General features: G+C 51.7%; 6 protein-coding genes across 6 annotated transcripts; 2 read left to right on the forward strand and 4 right to left on the reverse strand.

Moving 5' to 3' along the window:
- Positions 1-496: 496 nt before the first annotated feature.
- Positions 497-5,256, forward strand: VTN49DRAFT_3421 (uncharacterized protein; the record flags this gene model as incomplete). Its single annotated transcript, XM_069411256.1, has 2 exons — positions 497-4,905; positions 4,968-5,256. The coding sequence occupies 2 exons, from the start codon at positions 497-499 to the stop codon at positions 5,254-5,256; spliced, it is 4,698 nt and encodes a 1,565-aa protein (XP_069268699.1).
- A 546-nt stretch (positions 5,257-5,802) lies between these two features.
- On the reverse strand, positions 5,803-6,734 carry VTN49DRAFT_3422 (uncharacterized protein; the record flags this gene model as incomplete). The annotated part of the gene is made up of 3 exons (XM_069411257.1): positions 5,803-6,186; positions 6,245-6,535; positions 6,612-6,734. The coding sequence occupies 3 exons, from the start codon at positions 6,732-6,734 to the stop codon at positions 5,803-5,805; spliced, it is 798 nt and encodes a 265-aa protein (XP_069268700.1).
- A 514-nt stretch (positions 6,735-7,248) lies between these two features.
- Positions 7,249-9,124, reverse strand: VTN49DRAFT_3423 (uncharacterized protein; the record flags this gene model as incomplete). The annotated part of the gene is made up of 3 exons (XM_069411258.1): positions 7,249-7,669; positions 8,017-8,071; positions 8,134-9,124. 3 exons carry the CDS (start codon positions 9,122-9,124, stop codon positions 7,249-7,251), a joined length of 1,467 nt encoding a protein of 488 aa, XP_069268701.1.
- A 330-nt stretch (positions 9,125-9,454) lies between these two features.
- On the reverse strand, positions 9,455-11,170 carry VTN49DRAFT_3424 (uncharacterized protein; the record flags this gene model as incomplete). The annotated part of the gene is made up of 4 exons (XM_069411259.1): positions 9,455-10,240; positions 10,296-10,545; positions 10,600-10,752; positions 10,809-11,170. The coding sequence occupies 4 exons, from the start codon at positions 11,168-11,170 to the stop codon at positions 9,455-9,457; spliced, it is 1,551 nt and encodes a 516-aa protein (XP_069268702.1).
- Positions 11,171-12,601: 1,431 nt separating this feature from the next.
- Positions 12,602-13,307, forward strand: VTN49DRAFT_3425 (uncharacterized protein; the record flags this gene model as incomplete). The annotated part of the gene is made up of 2 exons (XM_069411260.1): positions 12,602-12,711; positions 12,770-13,307. 2 exons carry the CDS (start codon positions 12,602-12,604, stop codon positions 13,305-13,307), a joined length of 648 nt encoding a protein of 215 aa, XP_069268703.1.
- Positions 13,308-13,499: 192 nt separating this feature from the next.
- VTN49DRAFT_3426 (uncharacterized protein) lies at positions 13,500-19,424 on the reverse strand (the record flags this gene model as incomplete). Its single annotated transcript, XM_069411261.1, has 7 exons — positions 13,500-14,801; positions 14,854-16,322; positions 16,376-16,599; positions 16,649-18,891; positions 18,951-19,100; positions 19,155-19,279; positions 19,331-19,424. 7 exons carry the CDS (start codon positions 19,422-19,424, stop codon positions 13,500-13,502), a joined length of 5,607 nt encoding a protein of 1,868 aa, XP_069268704.1.
- Positions 19,425-19,627: the final 203 nt, after the last annotated feature.

The raw sequence follows: 19,627 nt of genomic DNA on the forward strand, positions 1-19,627 counted from the left end.
TTCGGAGCATTCAAACGCTCAGCCAGTTCTCCGTTCGCAGAATTCTTGATCCCAGAAGATGAGACGGCAGGTGTCCGTAAGGTAGGCCGCGCCATCGGGCAGCCATTGGAGTCTCGATCTCAGCCAGACTGGTCTTCCTATCGGATCCGTCACCAGGACTACCGTCGGACGAACCAACTCGGATACCGCAGGCCAGTGACGAACTTTCGTGAAGGTGGCCTGTGTCGACCCATCGATTGGATGGACAGAAGTTGGTTCAACACACAACCGGAACGGGTTCTCGACACGATCGACGCCGACTTCCTTTATGCCCTGCTACATTCAGGGTATGACAATCGATACAAACTGTAAGTTTTCTTAGCGAAAATGGGAGACCTGCAAAGACCGAGTGTTAACTTACTTGTGACAAAGGCGGGTTCATGACGTCTCTCAAGGTGTCGATCGAGAGGCCGACAACCGTGCATGGGGCATCGTCGGATGCCTCACCCCATGCGGCATGCCGTACGTAACCTCGCGCGGAGGGTTGATCTCTGGACTCGAGTCATTGGGTCTTCAGGGCCTACCCACATATCGCCTGAACCTGACTCGAGAGAGTCAAAAAGAACTGCAGGACCTCGCCGGAAATGCCATGTCCTCTACAGTAGTCGCAGGAGCGATTGCGTCGGCTCTTATTGTGAGTCCTGAGATAATGGATTTCGAAGAAGACACAGAGCAGACGAGAAGCGGAAAGAACGGCAGTGTGGAGCTCGCACCGCACACCACGAAGGGAGCTAGTATAATGGATGGCCGGTACGTCCTGGCTGCTCGATCGATGACAGCCGCTGTCAACACGGTTCGCCACATCGCTCGCACGGTTCGTGCTTGGGCAAACCTCACGGCTAGGCTATGCCGCTGCGAAGGTCAGGTGGAAGCCCGAGCCAACCGGGTCTATCAGTGTGTGGACTGCCGACATACGTCGTGCGCGGCCTGTTTCGGCAATCCGAAGCACAACTACAGGAACATCCCGGATAAACTGCTGTCCACGAGGCAGAACCCCAGCTCGTTCCGTGCAATGCTCGCATGGATTCTCCCCGTGAGCGTGAGAATGTCCGGATCGCCATTGCAAAAGTACAAGGATCTGGAAAAACGTAGCACCGTCGCAATCGCATCTCCCGAAGTATGGTCCACCATTTTCGGAGAAATTCGTGCGGTCTTCGATGGTGACATTCTGAGGTTCAAGTCTATAAGACGTGCTCATGTTTGGACGGTGACGTACGAGGGTGAGCACTCGTTCCTCAGATTGACCATCGGCAAAGAAGGCATCCAATGGATTTTGTATGTAAAGCCTCCACGCTCCGTTCCCTCTGTCAGCGAAGTACGAGAGATCCTGGCCCAGCCAATTGCAAGGCTCAAAGTGGCAGATGATGCCCTATCCTTGTTGGAAGGCGATTGGGAGATCAGTACTCTGCTGCCGACTTCTCGAACGCTGACTTTCACCGGTATGGGGAAATCGGTGCCCGCTTTCGAAGCACGCTGCGGCTTGTCTGCCCCCGAGGTATCGCAGAGGACCGTCTGGAGTCATATCCGGGTTGATGCGGATGACGAGGCTGTCAAGGACCTCGATATCGACATCCGTGGAGTCTACGAGCTGCTGCCGAATTGTGAGGCATCTCATGACTCTTTGCATCGAAAAATGGGTAAGCCAGAAGTTTTTTTCTTTCTGGACCCCAGGAAAGTTGGCCCGCCAACTCTGGATTGCTGGGTCTTCACAACCGATCCCGAGAGAATCACAGACAACATCTCCAGGCAAGTCATTGCGCGTGTCAAGGGAAGTTGGAAACAACATTCCCAAACAAGTTCGCCAACTTCCGTCAATTGCTTCGCTCGTCGCTGGGTCCGGTGCACGAACATTTCGATTGAGAGCAACGATGAGGCCAATCCCATCGTGTGTCGAACACTCACACCATCCACCATCGCTATGATCGACAGAGAAGAGGGGTGCTATACCTCATACATGCCCCTCGTCGCTGTCACAGCTGAATGCTCTCTGATCGATAGAGACGTGCCCGGCTATCAAAGTTGGACGGAAATTGACTGGTGCACGCGCAGCTTCGAAAGATTGGCCTGGATGTGGTCGAAACTCGTCGGCATGACCTTGTTCTCTGCTTGGCGGCAAGTCGTGGGTGCGCAATTTGAGCGATGCGAAAGCTGCGCGCCTCGAAAACCAAGAATGACCTGGGAAATCGTAAAGAGACAAGAACGGCCCATCGAGGATCCCAATGATGCCGCAAGATTCGAGCGAGACTACAAGGCCAGGCCAGCCGCGTTCAAAGTGTTCAGCAAACTGGACAACCAAGGGGCTCATAACCTTGGTTTTACACTAAACATCAAGACGCTGGTGCACCGCGTCTGTGCCAAGTACGCGGGAAACGTCAACGAGAGCGAGAAAGTCGAGTTCTTTTGGAGACTGGTAACATCCGAAGACCAGAGTCACCACCATCTGGGCAGCTTTCGAGTGACGAACAACATCCTGGACCCGGAAGCCATGCAGCCACCCAACTTCCGCGTGGAGCTCCGACCGGACCAGCTACGTTCTCTGGCCTGGATGCTCAGCCGGGAGTCGGATGGCATGACTCCGTTCATGGAAGAGGAAATTGATGAGGCATTCATGGCACCTCTCGATTGGCGGGCGGAGATCAAGATAATCGTCCAAAGACGCGTCAGGGGCGGAATCCTTGCCGACCATGTTGGATTCGGCAAAACAGCAGTGGTTCTCGGACTGCTCGACGCTCAGCACACCCGGGATGTTCAAGAGTCACAGCAGGACTGCAAGGGCGCCATACCGTTAAAAGCAACCCTAATTGTAGTTCCTGAAACCTTGTTCGGCCAGTGGCGTGCAGAGATTGAGAAGTTCCTAGGATGGAGGTACAATATACTGCCGCTGGTCTCACCGAAGGACCTTTGGAAGACAACTGTCGAAAGTCTGGAGCAGGCTGACTTTGTGCTCGCTGCGTGGCCCATCTTCACTGGAGAACCATATTTTGCCCAACTGCGGAAAATCGCCGGCAGGCCTCGGGTCCCGCAGAAGAGAGTTGGGCGGTTCTTCGAGGAGTGGTACGCCGACACGATGAGGTCCATCGAAGATCATGTAGATATTCTCCGCAACCACGGCCTCGACGCGTTCGTTGCGACCATCGAGGAACGGAAGAACATCACTTTGAAAGGAGACGGGTGCAGTCAATTCCAGAAGTCGAAACGACTCCGAGGAGCACAACTGGCAAGAGCGGCTGCGGCGGTCAATGGCGACTCCGCAAACCAGAGTGGTGACAGCACCAGAACCGTGACGCGATCGCCTCAGCAGGAGGATGACTACACATTGGACGGCATCCCAGAAAGCGGACAAGTCAAAGACCTCACATGTATTCCTCTCCATCTCTACAGGTTCCAGCGCATGGTGGTCGACGAGTTCACATATCTCGATCAGGATAAGCACACGTTGCTGGCCAGTATCAAGGCGCGATCCAAGTGGCTATTGTCGGGAACTCCGCCGATTACGGAGTTCACCGAGATCCGCAACATTGCTCGCGTCCTGGGCGTCCACCTAGGTAGCAAAGATGACGATCGGCAATACACTCGTTCGGAAGCCGAAGTGTTCCAGGCGTACCGGCGCGTCGAGAGTGACGAGTGGCATATGTGGCGGCACGGTCTAGCGCAGCGTTTTTTGGATACTTTTATGCGGCAAAACGTACCAGAGATCCCGGCCATACCATGGTCGACTCATATCTTGGGCGTCGAGCTGAGTGCCGTGGAGCGGGCCGTATATCTGGAGTGCAAGATGTTGGCCGAATCAAGGAGTGAACATGTGAGACAAGCAGCGCAGACCAGATTCAACACCGACCAGAACGGACGGTTGAATGAGGTGCTGGACAAGAATGACACGTTCGAGGCAGCGCTGGTAAAGCGGTGTTCATACTTTGACGTCCAGCCCAAATGGTCGACCGCGAAACATCCGCTGGACACTGTGCACAACGTCATACACCACAGACAACAGTTGCTCAACGAGCTAGTGGACACCATCAAAAGAGATCTACGGTGCGCAACATGGTTGTTCAAAGCGGACGGGGCCAACAACCCGTTCTTCCAGAGCTTGGAGGACAGCGTCCGAACGCATGACTTCGGTGATGGGGAAGTGTCAACTACTGCAGAGGCTCTGCTGGATGACGCCCTGGGGAGCTGGACCGGCGATGACTGGAAGGAGTTCTGGGCACGCCCAGGCGACAAGGCCAGCCAACTTCCACCGCTTCCTCCCAGGCAAGACTGGCCAAAAGTGCTGCGTGAGATTGTTAAGACTCTTCGAACGAACCTCTTCCACTGGGTTGACCACGCCAGGGCGCTGCGGTTCATGACCACAGCGCAACTGTTCCAACAGCCGAACCACGTGACTCTTTGTGATGCGTGCGGTCACAGGAGTGAGGAAGCAAGCACCCACTGCATGCTAGCCAAGTGCGGCCATATTGTGTGCCAGCCATGCAGTGAACGAGGGCTTCTGAATGACTATTGCCCCGTTGAACTCTGCCGCAGTCCCGTGGCTGCCAAGAACTTCATTGGAGAGGTGCACTTTGGCACTTATGCAGCGGATCGTCCTGTCCAGCTGGGTGGCCGCAAAGTGGAAGAGCTCATAACTTTGTTGACAGACCCTCGTCGGATCGACCCGGACGATAAGGTTCTTGTCTTTGTTCAGTTCCGTGAGATGGCTAAGGCGATAGCAACTGCCCTTCGCGAGGCAGCCCTTCCCTTTCTGGAGCTCAACGATGAGGAGGGAAGGGGAGTAGAGGAAAAGATCAAGAGGTTCACAACGGTGGAAACTGGGCGACCGGAAGCGAGAATTCTCCTCCTCCGATTGGGTACGAAGAACGCAGCTGGACTGTGAGTGTTTCCGTTACTGCTTGTTTGTTTTGTGAATGCAGTAATCCCTAACCATCCCATAGCAATCTTCAGATGGCCAACCACATCATCTTCTTCGCTCCCATGAGTGTCCACCATCCGTCTGAGTACCAGGCATCTGTTGCACAGGCAATGGGGCGTGCTATTCGTTGGGGACAGCAGAAGCACGTGCATGTTTGGCATATTTTGGCCCTTCACACGTTGGAAGTCGGCATTCTCCAGTCTCGAGCGAGCGGCGTGCTGGTGCGCCGCGAGAACGAGTTTCAGATGGTACCTCCAGACAAAGTGCGTCCGTCAGATGAAACCGGTTTCGACCAGCCGGTTTTCCGTTGATCCTCGGCGGCTACTGAACTTCGGTGCTTCTTGACAAACTTGAACGAGTGTGAGCAGCCGGATGTAGCGTCAATAATGTACGAGTAGGTGTAAGGAGTTTCGGCGTTCAAGTGGCTGATTCTAGCTTCGTTTTATGACCTTTTCCGTGCCTTGTGAAATGTCCTGAAGTTACTGGATTCCATAGTCCTGTATCGCCGTTACTGATTACTTGTGCATACTCGGACCACCGCGCTGAAATGAGAATTGTGATTTTCCCCTCGTCACCTGTGGAAAGTTGTCGCTGATTTGTCCTACTCACTCGCGGGATGGCGTATGCCCCTCGGGTGTCCCAAGTACATAGAGAGTTCAAAATTTGCGAATAATCGTTTTAGTAGCGACTTTGTCTAGGCGGGTATTCGGGTGATGTCCACCCTTGTATTCATTGCAGTCTCGAAGCACGGACTTACTGTACACAAAGATCAATCGTATGCCCAATGTTGCCATGTCTAAACTCGGGCACTCATTTGGAACGACACACAAGAAGCTTGGTTCAGACCAACCATCCTTTCACAGTTGACCATCCTTTCGCATAAACACCTCGGGGTCCCATGTAGGAGGCTCTTTAAGGTTTGTCAGGCCGGCGCTGTTCTCGCAGGAGCGGCGACCGCTGAGCGGACCAGGAGCGGGCACCTTGACGGTCTTGCCCGTCTCCGCAGCCTGCGCAGATTCCCTCAGGGCCTTCAACAGGGCAACGGCCGACTCGGGTGTCAGGTCCTCATAGTAGTCGTCGTTGATCTGCATCATCGGCGCATTGACGCACGCACCCAAGCACTCAACTTCAATGTACGTGAACAACCCATCCTCGGTGGTGTGACCGGGGGTGATGCCAAGGTAGTTGTTGATGGCTTCAACGATCTTGTCACTGCCGCAGCCGCCCAGCTGGCAGGGTGTCTACTACTGTTAGTCTTTTCGGAACAAATTTAACGCCACAAATATTCGATGCACTCACAGTTGTGCACACTTGGACGAAGAACTTGCCCACCGGTTCCCGGTTGAACATAGTGTAGAAAGTCGCGACCTCATATACTCGCATAGGGGGCATCTCCAGAATGCGAGCAACCTCATTCATCACGCTGATACTGCAATACCCGTGTTGTCGCTGACCCAAATCAAGCAGCGGCAGGACGGCGGCTTTCTTGTACTGCGGCGGGTAACGCTGGAGGATTTCATCGATCAATGCGAGATTCTGCTCGTTGAACTTGAACGGGATGGACGGGTTGTTATCGGGCTTGTTCCGGTGCTATATGGAAGAAGATCAGCCATCAGCCTCGACTCAACTTATCCGAAGACGCAATTGCGGAATAATCAACACGTACCACAGCGAGCGTTTCGCTGCGCACTTGCGAGGTTGCAGAAAACGACCGCCATTGGGGTCGAGAGATCTGCGAAACTATCCGGCGACTAGAGCGCAGAGCTGCGGGTAGATATTTGGAAGCCATTTCTGGCGACGTGGTGTGCACAAATTGCTTGTGTACCGGAGTCCCTGTCGTTGCAGTGTTGAAGTCGACCCAGGCCGGAGGTTGAGGATTGAAGGCGCCCGTTGGCGTAATTGACCAATCGCAGGCCGCGGAATTCCCGATCTGTCAGCAGCAGCCATCATCTCCTCCGGTCCTCATCAGACTCTTCAACAGCACTTCATACCCTCTCAGGTGAGCTCTCGATGATCCTTTCTCTAGATCAAGAGGTGATCTTACTATTTAATTGCTCCATTTACTGAAATTTGGCCACCCATACATGTTCCTTGGCCGACAATTGAGTAGGTCTACCATTACTGAGAGCACATAGGATTTTCACAGTCAATGCAACGGACTGGTTCTGACTCGATTATGATTATAATGCTAAGTCATTATCTGATTTTATTCGATATGACACCAAGACTTCGGTGTATATCTCATCGCAGGCACACTAGTTGCCCACATCCCACGCGCATCCATAGCAGGAGCAGCACACTCTTCAGATATTCTCCAGCTTGTAGACCTCATATGCAGGCTCCTCGTAGGGATGAGCTTTGAGCAAAGCCTTCACAGCCTCTTGCATCACCTCTCTCCCGACGCAAAGAATCTCCACCTTCATCTCTTCGACCTTCTCCAGCGCTCCCACGCTCCCGATGTTGGGATTTGCGCCCTCATTCGGCAAGAACTGGCCAATTCCCGGTGACTGGAAGCAGGTCTTCGTATATTTACCTCCGGGGAAAGTCCCTGCGCCCGTGGCGAAGACGGCTTCCTTGCAAGATTCGAGGTGTGAATGCGGGACGAAAAAGACGAGCTTGTAACGGTCACCAAGTGCGGAACCGGACATTGTCGCGAGTAATCGGACGTTATTTGGCTTGTAAAAGGCTAAGTTCGACCTGCTCAAGAGGAGGCGCGTGGTACTCCTGAACATGGATGAATTCAGCGGACTCAGAGGTTCATAACCTCCTTCTGTATCTGAAGGTCGGGCGGAAACTTCTGGGAAAGAGCAAAGAGCCCCGCGAGCCGCTGATTTTCGACTAAACCACAAATGGATTAGCGCAATCGACGTCAATTCGCACCCTTTTTCAACATGCAACTCACTACTTGACGAATCACATCAGATGTCGGAACAGTGTCATCTGGCAAGTTCTCCAGGACGTGTATGAATACAGCTTCTAAGGAGGGAATTCTAGATTTGCCAAGTGTAAGATAACCACAGTTTTTCCTGGCAGGCTTTTTCGGTTGAGGTGAATTAATGAGGATGAATTACCGTATCACATTGAGGCCGCCAATGACTTGATTCATCTCGAAAACCGCGAAACGTACTGATCCACCATCTGCAAAAGTTCTGCCTTTCTTTGATCTCCAGCCCAACTCCCTTGTACACTGTTTCTGGCGATTTCTATCCATTCTTCAACACTCAAATCAAATGCTTCCTGAACAGCGCAGTAGTTGTGCAGGATGAACCCTCCAAAGTAGGCCGGGTCGTCACTGTTGATTGAGAATCGGATGCCAGCGTTCAGGAATTTTCGAATTGGCAGCTGATCAACCCGATCCATGTATCGTAGCTTGATATTTGAAGCCGGACAAATGGTTATCAATATGCCTTCTTGAGCAATCCGTTCCACCAGCATTGGATCATCCACCAACCTGGTGCCATGATCGATACGCTGGACATGGTACGCGTCCAGCGCAGCCCGGATGTATGATGGGTCACCTTCTTCGCCCGCATGTGCGGTTCTTTCAATGCCTTTGTCCCGTGCTGTTGCATAGATCTCCTTGAACAGGTCTTTTGGAGGGCCGACTTCCGAGGACGAACAGCCAATTCCAGCTATCCGGGCGGCTCTATCTGGCGTCGCCTCGAAGTCCCCTCTTTCCAGGGCAAGTTCAAACAATTTCATTGCATTACTCAAAGGGAGATGTCTTACGAAGCATAGAATCAGTTTGGTTGACATTCCCAGCTCCCGTTCTGCCCGGCGACAGCCTTCACCGAATCCATCAAGGATGGTCTCATACGCCACACCTCGTTGCATATGCTCCTGTGGATCGAAAAATACTTCCGCATGCCGCACACCATCATCATACGCATGGCAGAAATATGACCAGGCAAGGGTCTCAAAGTCCGCTCGATGTTTAAGCACAGACATACTCAGAAAATAGTAGCTGAGGAAGTGGTCGAGCGACTGGAACTGTTCATAATGCTGGCGAAGTGTCTCCGGAGACTGAAAATCGGGCTGCTGTGCAGGGTTTGGAAGCTGAACGCCATTGCGCTTGGCCAGGTCGAAGACCAGCTCAGGCGTCAAGCAACCTTCGAGGTGGACGTGGTGCTCGCATTTTGGGAGATCGCGAAGGAACCTATGTAACGTAGTCTTGCACATCTATTTTCCTTGCTTGCGACGTGCTGTTTCGCCCCTCAATTGCTGCTCTGCTTCTCTTGCGTAGCAATGATCAAGTAGCAGTTCGCGCACAGGGCAGCATAGGGCCTGACGTCACCGAATACTGTCGTCGCCGTCAATATATGGTGGGTAGCCGAGATGTATTAGTATTTTATCTACCAAGTCTCCAAATTGACGATACCCTTCCTAAATATCAAATTGATGATGAACCAAATAATGGATACATGATTTAATAATTCAATTCCAAGGAGATGAGATGTCATGAAATACCTTTCCCTCTCTATAAAACCCAATCGTAAATGAACAGAGTACCTATGCCCATTTCCCAAGCAAACTCATCAAGACCAATCCAGCAATGAGCGAGGTGCCACCAATGGCCACTTTTCCAGGGCTAGCATTTTTGAGATCGCCATCTAGAATCCAGTCTCTAGCCCACATCTCGACAAGACCAATCCACATGAGGATACCGGCGGAGAGGGCATCGAGGGTGCCAATTGCAATGATGGTGCTCCTATCATTGCCATTGAACGTGTGCAGAACGCCGAGACCGATAGCCATTCCCAGCGGCGTGATGATCGCATAGGCCAGACCCATGATAAGCTTATTCGGGAAGATCGGTTCTGGCAGCAATGCGATGCGAGAGCCCAGTGCAAGACCTTCAAAGAATTGATGAAAAACGATGACAACCAAGAGCGTTCTGTAAAAAGAGTCTCCGGCCACGACCAGCGTGAGGCCGATCAAAATACTGTGAAAGAGGACGCCAGCTTCCATAACATATACCGGCAATTTGTCGTATGGATCATAGTGGATGTCGTGATGATGGTGACCGAAGTGAGCAACTGTCGCGCCTTGTTCATGATCCTGAGACGATGTACCAGAAGGCGGTTTTACGCCACTCTCACTATCAACGGATCCAGGATGTGGTACGGTCGTCCGAGAACCTTTCTGGCCAGAATGAGCGGCGATGACGCGATGCCCGATGTACTCGGTCAAGAAGGCAAGAAAGATGCCAGCCATCACAATGGCTGAGGTAGTCGGTTCGTAGTCTAGCTCACCGAGGCATTCATTTGTGAACATGAGTGATGCATGTGTGTAGAGCTTGTAAAGTCAATAACCAGTTATGACACGTCTGCAAAATCTTCAAACGGCTTACATGAACGTATCCGGTCGCAATGATTACGCCGGTGCCGAACTGACGCACAATGGTCATTGCAACATCATTGATTCTCTTGAACGGCAGTTTTGTGAACAAGATCGGTAGTCCAACACTTATTGCACTGCCGGCTAAGACGACAAAGAGCGTGCCAACTCGTAGTCCAATGTCGTAATCGCGCTGTCGGATACCGCAATGCGATCCTTCTGCCGACTCTTCAGATTCTGACGCGCCGCTGCCAACGCAATGTCTGCGGCAAGGTTAGTAACCCCAATCTTTTGATCTCATTTTCTGCAGTACTTACTCAACACCAGCATGGAAGTGACAATTCTCTCCAGCATCTCCAGCGGATTCTGCATGGTCCTCGTCCGAATGTGAATGACCTTCGTGATCCTCTTCTGAGGCAGCTGCCTCTGAAACAATCTCCACTTCGTTCCCATCTGGATCGAGACAGAATCTTCAGGTCGTTAGCATCGGCGGAACTAGAAGCAGAAAATTGAAGGAGACACTAACGTCTCATCGCCGTGAGAATGGCAGCCGGTATACTCTGCCGGCAACTCTCCCGTCGGCGTCGCAGTCAGCGACACAAGCACCTCTTCGCCCGCACCATCGATGCAATACACATCGGAGCCGTGGCTATGGCACCCTGTTACCGACGACGTTTGAGCGGATGTCGTGGTGCTTGCAGCAACAGCGGCTGGGCCGTCTGTCGTGCTGGAAACGGAGGAATGTGTCGAGATGGCTGTTTCTTCGCCATCTGGGCCGAAGCAATACTCCACGGTGCCATGGCTGTGGCAGTCGCTGTAAGATTCCTGCGACTGGACAACGGAAAGCCCTACGGCAAGCAGGGCAGCAATGACGGGACGTCGAAACATGGCCGGTAGTATTCTGAGCTGACGTTCTACAGAACCCTACCGCAGGCTGAGCTGGTCGGCAGACATGAAGGCTTAAATCAACGAGTGCAAGTAAAAAGAGTGTATACCAGTGCCTTCAGGACAGCGACATGGTTGCAAATACCCGAGAACCTTTGAAGCCAGATCCGTGTCCACAATAACTACGACGTTCATTTCTGAACGGGACCAGTTGACAAGTATAGAAAGGAACTAAACAACACGAGGAGGTTTGTGTTTGCTAATGTCTACTGGTAATCTCGAATTACTCGGCTCCCAACAAGGGCATAATGACAGCATGATTTCTCTGGCCAAATGAAAAAATCTTCGCAAATTGATCCAACACGAGGCCTGCCTCCCAAGGTCCTCTCTGCGATCTGAAAAACAATAGCCGGCAATTGATCTCAAGACTATAAAATAAATTGCCGGATTGGTTGAATGGTGATCTCCAAGGTCCCCGTGCCCGCAGGTCTTGGCATAGGGTTTCTCCACTCCACCTGCGTTCTGACCAGTTATAGTGCGATCCGGGGTCTTGGCTCCCGTTAACCCGTCGGCTTGCTCGGCTAACCGAAAATGTTTCCGCCATGGATCTGATTGGTCCGGACTCAATACCCAGCGTTCATCAAGGTTCTTCCTGTTGGCTGACTCGCTCAGAACAGTCCATGGCGTCTTGGCAACTTAACATTCATCGAAGTTGAACCGTGTTCGACATCATGAACAGAACAGGAGACCTTGCAGCGGCCAATATCACTGTTTTTGTGGCCACACACACAAGACAGGTTACATTCAAGCCCATCTGGAACCTCCCGAACGAGCATCCAGGTGCGAAGGATCGCTGATTGGAGTAAAGATATTCTCCGACAGGCATGTCTGTTAGTCTCTGCATGGATTCAATCAGATTTGGCAGGGGTCATTCGGATTCACTGCTCATCAGATCGTAGCATGAATGTTTTTCTGCGCACTCCGTACTCATCTCATGATTTTATCTTCCTGCATGTCATACAACCAAAGCCGCTTCCTGACGTCGATTAGTGTTTTGGTTTCTATCCAATCGAAGTCGGCACTCTGGCAACTCAAAGCCGTCATTGTGGCGTCGATATCTACAGTACTTTCTTGAACAGATTTCAGAAAATTCTAAGACACCAACGGGTACCTCGTGGAATACGTGCCGTCGACACTTCTTGGCATTATCAACGTGTGGGAAATTACCTGCGGTTAACCCGTGTTGGCTACGATGTTCCATAGTCTTGAGCCTTGTAGTAGAGCAAATGACTAGGAAGAGAAGAGACGCATATATAAACTGGCTTCCGTTCATTCTGTACCTCATGTACAGCCAGGTACGAGACAAGCCTCGCAGATAAATCTCGTTCGTTTCCCATCGCTGCACATCCAAACAAGCAAAAAAAAAAAAAAAAAATGAAGATCTCCACCGTCATCGCGGCCTTTATGGCCACTGTAGCCCTGGCCCAAACCCTCCCTCCATCGCCAACCGAGAGTGTGGGTTGCGAACCTCATGGGGATCACTGGTATGTTGATAGAAACTTCCCCGGCAGAGATCAGCATGGCTAACAGAGCCGAACAAAGGCACTGCGACGGCCCTGCCTCAACGACCTCGGGCAGCGACACCACAGGAGCACTCCCTCCATCGCCAACCGAAAGCGTAGGCTGCGAGCCTCATGGTGATCACTGGCACTGCGACGGCCCTCGTCCTACCGGTGGCGACGACGACCATAGCGACGAGCACGAAGATGAACATGAAGAGCATGACGATCACGACGACACGTCTACGGGAGGAGTGCTTCCTCCTTCGCCGACGGAGAGCGTAGGTTGTGAGCCTCACGGAGATCACTGGCATTGCGATGGCCCGGCCGCGGCCTCCACTACCCTCCCTGGTACCTCCTCTGGTGTGCTGCCGCCTTCTCCCACCGCTAGCGTTGGATGCGAGCCGCACGGAGACCATTGGCACTGCGATGGCCCCAGGACAAACGACACTGAGAGTGACGCTGACGGCCAGACGGACGATTCGGAGGGACCCCCGTCGGATGATGCGTCTGCCATCTCCGGCATTTCGGGCTTTGTTGTTGGTCTGGCCGTTCTGGTTGGTGCTGCCCTGGGTCTGTAAATCAAACACAATGGAATTTTGGATCCTTGATCAATAAGTCTTCATTCCAAGTTGGACGTTTTTATTCTATATCCATAGTTATGTATTTTAAATTGATATTTGATTGGATTTCAGGCATTCCTTAACTGTGAGCCAGTTGTAGTACTGGAACAATCACAATAATATCACAGTTATAATTGTACAACACGCCGTCTAGCTTGCCATTGTCCCCTCATTGAACAAGTCCGCCAGCAAATCGTCGATGCATGCCTCCGTATCCGGCAGCGCCATACTATACGTGCTCTCAAACGCAAAGATACTCAGCCGGTCAAAGAATGGTCTGAGAACCCGTTCGACAATCTCATCCTTGGCTGTCTCTCGGATGCGGTCAGACGTCAACAATGGCTTCTTGCGGCCACCGGTCGTATCAGTATCGAAGTCGTTGAAATCTTCAGGCGCAACTAGGGAGCTTGGTTCGTGAGATGAAAAGATTCCAGCGGCCGAAGGTGAGGGACCGAAAGCCTGTGAGACTTCATCTGCTTGAGCGATTCGTTCCAGGCCACTTGGTGGATGGATCGCATCAATGGTATCGGTCACGAACAACCATTCTTGAAGCTGGAAGTCGTCCGGAGCAAGCAAAAGTAGAGTGTCGAGGAGTTTGCAGGCCTGCAGGAGAGAGTATGGGTTATATAGGTCGGTAGTCTGGTGGTTTGGAACTGCGCAGATGGCCTCTTGTAGCTCGTTGGTGATCAATGGCCAGAAAGGAGCGAGATGAGTCGTTGATGACGTCTTCAAGACGAGTGCTCGCAGGACCATGAAGATTTCCGCCCTGGTCAATGACGACGGCGACGAGACATTCGTTGCTTGAAGGAGGTCTTCCAGTTTCTGCATGAGAGTTGGAAGATCCGTGACGAAATGCTCGTGTCCGGTGGACAGGATCAAGAGCGCGATCCGTCGCAGGTTCAGTTGGGTCCTGCGGTCTGCCTCCAGCCTTGCAGCTGACGCACCAACACCAAACATGATGCCTGCAGAGGTTGGAGACGTCAGGCGAGACAGAAGCTCAGGGAATCGCTCCTTGTCTACAAGTACCCATTGCTGTAGCAGGCTCATCCAACCAGATTTCACCAAATCAACTTGCATCCCAAAGAACCGAGCATCATTAAAAGCGTCGTTGATGTCTTTCTTCCACACTTTGGAGCTCGCAGAGATCTTCGAAATTTGCTGCAATAGGCTCAAGAAGTTCCTATTCACGTTATTTGGAAACAACCGTGACCTGAGGATCGGCATGATGACATTGGTCGAGATGTTGGAAACTGCGCTTGTGATGCGGTCTGTCTCCCCCAGAGTTGTGAGGAAAGCAGGTAGCGAGTTGTTGAGGATGGTTAACATATCGTCCGGTCCCGCATGAGACGCCGAGGCACCGTCTTGATCGGACCGTCCAGAAATGGCAGATTCTTGGGAAAATCCAAGAGGTTTGCTCGTGAAGATGGCTGTGAGGAGACGAATGAGTAGATCCTGTGAAACTATCAGCACTGGATGTTTACACACGAGAACCGGGAATACGAACCCCTAGTTCTTTACGCATTCGACGGTCATCACCAAACCCGGTATTGTCCATCTTCGCTCCAAGTATGGCGGCAAATTCAATCAAACGAGACAAGATCTGACGATGTGGAAACGGATTGGCCAAAACGTCCTTCAAGAAAGTGACACAGTCGGTCCAAATCTCATCCAGGACATCGTCATCGAGGGAACGTGCATAAGTCACCAAAAATGCAGCCAGATCAGACTCCGTAATGTTGGTCGCTAATGTAGACTTCCGACTCGGCTCCAGAGCCGTTGGATTGGTGCGACTGTAGATTGCATTAAAAATTGCTGGGATTGTGACCTTTGGACGAGCCCTATCGAGCGTGTGCAAAAGGTTGAAAACATGAGCAGCAACACCCGTCTCCGAAGGATCGAGCTTTGCCCAAATCTCAACCAACGTCTCTAGACATTCTAAAGCCTCGGCAGCAAACAAATGTTCCAGCAGACGACGCGATCGATTCCTCATCCGTAATGACGTATATTGGAACGACGATGCGGACTCGGAATCCAAGGAAGGTCCGTTTTTACTGGCACCCCAGGACCAGATCGAGAAGCACAAACGGACGGCGTCTTGGAAGCAGAGTAAGACAGTCAGTCTGTCGTTTGCAGCGTTCCGGGCAGATGGCCCATCACTGCTGAACACGCCAGATACCATGTTGCCAAAGAATCCCTGAGGCTGGTCGGGGCTCTTATTCGCCGGAGTAGTTGCCTCTTCTACATGGAGGCGCTCATGCGCTGCAGCAACACAGGCTTCTAATCCTGTCAGCAGTGCCACGGTCACGAACTCGGATCGATCTTGGGACCAGTTCTTCGTTTCTTTGAAGACTGCTTGTAATTTATCGAACGATTTCCGAATCTCGCGGCAGATGCACTCCACCAAAACGAGAAGAATCTGGAAAATACCCCCTGCATAAAGAGGCAAGCTCTCGCTCAGCAGTAAAATCCATTTGTCTAAGCATGCATGAGAGTTCGGGGAGCTAAGACCTCGAAGCAGGCAGTTCAGAAGCTGCTCTGGAGGCCGTGGTAAAGATGGCAGCTGTTGTTGCTGCATCTTGTCCACTCGATCGGTGCTCAAAGAAAGTAACGAGGCACTCTTCAGGGTCTCGCGCGACGTTAACTTCTTTTCCTTCGGACGCATATGCTGGGGTGGTTGCAGGACTGATGCAAACCGAGCTTTCAACGCTGGAATGAGTGTGTCGATAATGCTGCTTTGCACAGAGTGGTTCCCTTGATCCAATGCAACGGACAATTTCTCCAATAACGTGAGGTGGATATCATTGTCAATTAGCTGCTCAGCTCCAAGACCGGAAAGCAACTGCCGCATGACCAGTAGGCTTGTCCTCTGCAAATTTGCCTTATCTGCACTCAGTTCCTTACTCGGATCCGACTTCAGCACGGCAAGCAATATATCCACAAGCGCCATCTGGAAGGTTCTCAATTCGGGCTCGTCTGTAGAAGCTGGTCAGTAACAACACCGTCCCATATCATCCAGAAATTCTTACCTTCTCGGGTAATCTCGCCAGGTTTCTCATCTGGTGAAACGGGATGAGTTACCAGTGCAATCCAACCCCTATGCGAAAGACATGAGATGATCTTGCAAATAGTCTCGAGTAAATATTGACACTCTCGCAAATCGTCGTCCAAAACGCAGTTGGAAGTTGCGTCTGTCGGGGGCGGTTGAGAAACGAGGAGAGCCTCTAGACGTGTGATAACGATATACAATATTCTGAGCTCAATCAGTATTGTGTGGTGTCGTATTTATCCGACAGACGTACCTGTGAATCGAGGACAGATCGCTTATCCAATCCCTCACGCTCTGAGAAATCTCATCTGCGTCATTCAGCAGGAGGTCCAAGACTAGAAACAGAGGTCTCTCGAGCAGGGATGTTTGGTACAACGTTCGATCATGCCCCGGACCCTTTCCACTGACAGCTTCTTCTGCCGTCCGCGTTGACGAAGAATCGAAAGTCCTATTATGGCTATGATTCCACAAGACAAAGAAGCGTTCCGCATTTTCTAGGTCGACCACACGGTGGCTTCCGCTGGTTGGGGTGCCAATCATCAAAGATGTGATGGCCGCTTCCACTAGGTGATCCTGCCATGAGATCGAGTGCAATGACCAGAGGCAGCGAACAGTCTCAACGTGAAACTTGGGACTTTTTGCCGACAAGTATGCCCACAGGTGCTTCACAAGAACCGGCAAGAGGTCATTTATCTGTTCATAAGTGATGTAATGACCTTGGACGTGCATGTTGTGCATTGCAGTGACAGCCCAAGTAATTGAAGAGATGATAGAGAAAGCATGCGAGTTCAGGCTCGTCGAGTGACAGGCGTCAAGGCTCTGGTAGAAAACCCTAAGCAAAGCATTGTTGGCCAGGATGTCAGATTTTGGCGTCTTCTTCAAAAGTGCTGTAAACAGGCCCAGTATCTCTCGCACGGACAGCTCATCATCGTTTCCACCCAACGCCGACATACAGAGGTAATGGGCTTCTCGCAAGACGTACTCGGCAAGCGCTTTGGGAGGAAACGGAAGAGAAGGCAGATCAAGGCTTTCCTTGCTTCGGTCGTAGAAATCATGAATTGTCTTCAGCACATCCACATTGGCATCGACCAGCTGATCCTCCAGCTGGCCCTCTGATGAAGACCTGTGAAATGCCCTGTCGGGTACTAAGCCAATCAGAAGGACAAGCAGCTTGATGTACTGCTGAATGACCGCTTTGCGCGCGGAAGGATCGGACTGAGAGCATTTCGATACTGCCCGATTTGTCTTTGAAAGTATAGCCAGCATAAGCAGCGGGATATGGATTAGCAGCATTTCTTCCTCGCGGACGTTAAATTTTGCCAGAATAAAGTGCGCCAGTTTCAAATTATTCAGCTTCTTGTCAGAACCATTGTGAATAATGTCAAGATCCACGTCAATCAAATAGAGGATCTCAGAGAAGATCAACGTGCTCTCAACGCCGTCGAAAAAGGCGCTAGCACTTCTGAACACTTCATCAAAGTGATTTTTTGGTGCCGCATTCTCGTACTCTTGGACATTTTTCATGATGGGTAGAAACACTGCAGGCACAACGAAGCCTCCAACTTCCCATCGATCCATCAAAGAAACGGCAATGCGGATAGGTTTGCTCCGCTCGGCAGGCACGGCAGGCTTCTGGTTCAGCATCCTGAGAAGACCTCGCACGAGAGGGTCCAGACCAAACTTGTTGAGGTATTGAGATTGTGAGTGGTCGGTAGTATCCTGCAGTTGCGTTGACTTGTCCGCGCCCATGTTTAACGATTCAGCTGCTGAAGTAGGTGTCTCTGGGCCGAGAAACCATGCCCAGAGCCTCCGGTTAAGGCTCATATCCCTACGAGTGACGACGCCGGCCGCGGCGACTACAAGTCGCTCGAAATCATCTCGTGAGATTCTGGATTGGAGGATGGGAGAATGAAGAGGAAGATGGGTTACCAGCAGATCGAGAAAGTTTCGTTGCACAAGGAGCTGTTCGTCACCAAGACCGCTGGCAAAGCAACGGACAAGCAACCCGGGATCCGGGGAAATGATGGACTCCGCAACGGCTGAAGCTTCATCACGGGCTTTCTCATCCACCTCTCCTGTCAGAGCCGCCTTAACATCAATAATGCCCAACTTCGGTAGATGACGATTCAAATAAGTCAGAACTCCCATTCGCCTACTTGGATTCGTTATCGAGGCAAGGAAGAGACATTGCCAGAAATACTGCCCGCTGGCTTTCTCATCGAAACCTTGTTGGGTTTCAAGCTGACTGACCACATTACGAATCTTATTGAGCGTCCGCAGGGCAGGTTCAAAATCTTCGCTTGTTTCCTCCTCCAAGCCAGGTAGAAGGGCCAGTATAATTCCCTTCAAGGCCGGTCTGAGAGCAGCGGGGTCGAGTTCTGGCAAGAATGTCTCTATCAGGTTTATGAACAAGGGCCGAACGGAAAGAGAGGCGAAGGTCAGAGTCGGCGCAACTCCTGGGAAATATAATGGCAAATCCTGGGAAAGACCACTGGGCTATCATGTTGGACGCGATCAGCGATCATAGGTCCTGAGTCACCGGAGAGAGTAGCTACCTTAATCAGTCCAAATATGTACGTATACACCTCCATAGCCTTCTGGTGAACGCCGGATGGCAGTGACGGGTTCAAGCATTGCGCTAGCCTCTTTGCGACGAGTATCTTGTGTGGAACAACCGGGTGCTCAGGAGGATGGGATTGAAGGGCCTGTACGGATTCGCATTAGACTATCTTCACGCTGGTCTCTATAGGTCGTCCGACCTTCAGCAAGCGACTTAGAAACGATATGTAATCGGCCCATTCTTGCAGGGCAGTGTCAAAGAGCGACAGCGCGCGTTCGACAGAGGCCGCATAACGACGGTAGTGTTTGTCCTTTTTGAGATGTTCTGGGGATTTTTGTCAGTCATTGTCTACTTCCGCAATCGCGACGCACCAACCGTCATTGTTTCCTCGAGCGCGCAAGCGAGTGAGGGAGCTGTCGGAACTCGCAGGAGAATTGGCTCTCGCAACGCCTCCGGCATCCGAGCTCATGATGGCAACCGAGGAGCTTCAACAGAGAAAAATACTAGCGAATCACGCACCAGCATTATTCCGACATTCGTGTAGAAATGGTGTTGACTGAGACACCGTAGTGGACTTTGCTACTAGAGGCCACGATTGCAAATAAACAGTGTTCGAAATGTCAACCCCAGGAATCCCTCGCGGCGGATCCAGGTTACAGAGTCGATCAATCA

This window comes from Thermomyces lanuginosus (genome assembly GCF_041956635.1).
Source record: "Thermomyces lanuginosus strain ATCC 200065 unplaced genomic scaffold VTN49scaffold_28, whole genome shotgun sequence".
Lineage (NCBI taxonomy): Eukaryota > Fungi > Ascomycota > Eurotiomycetes > Eurotiales > Trichocomaceae > Thermomyces > Thermomyces lanuginosus.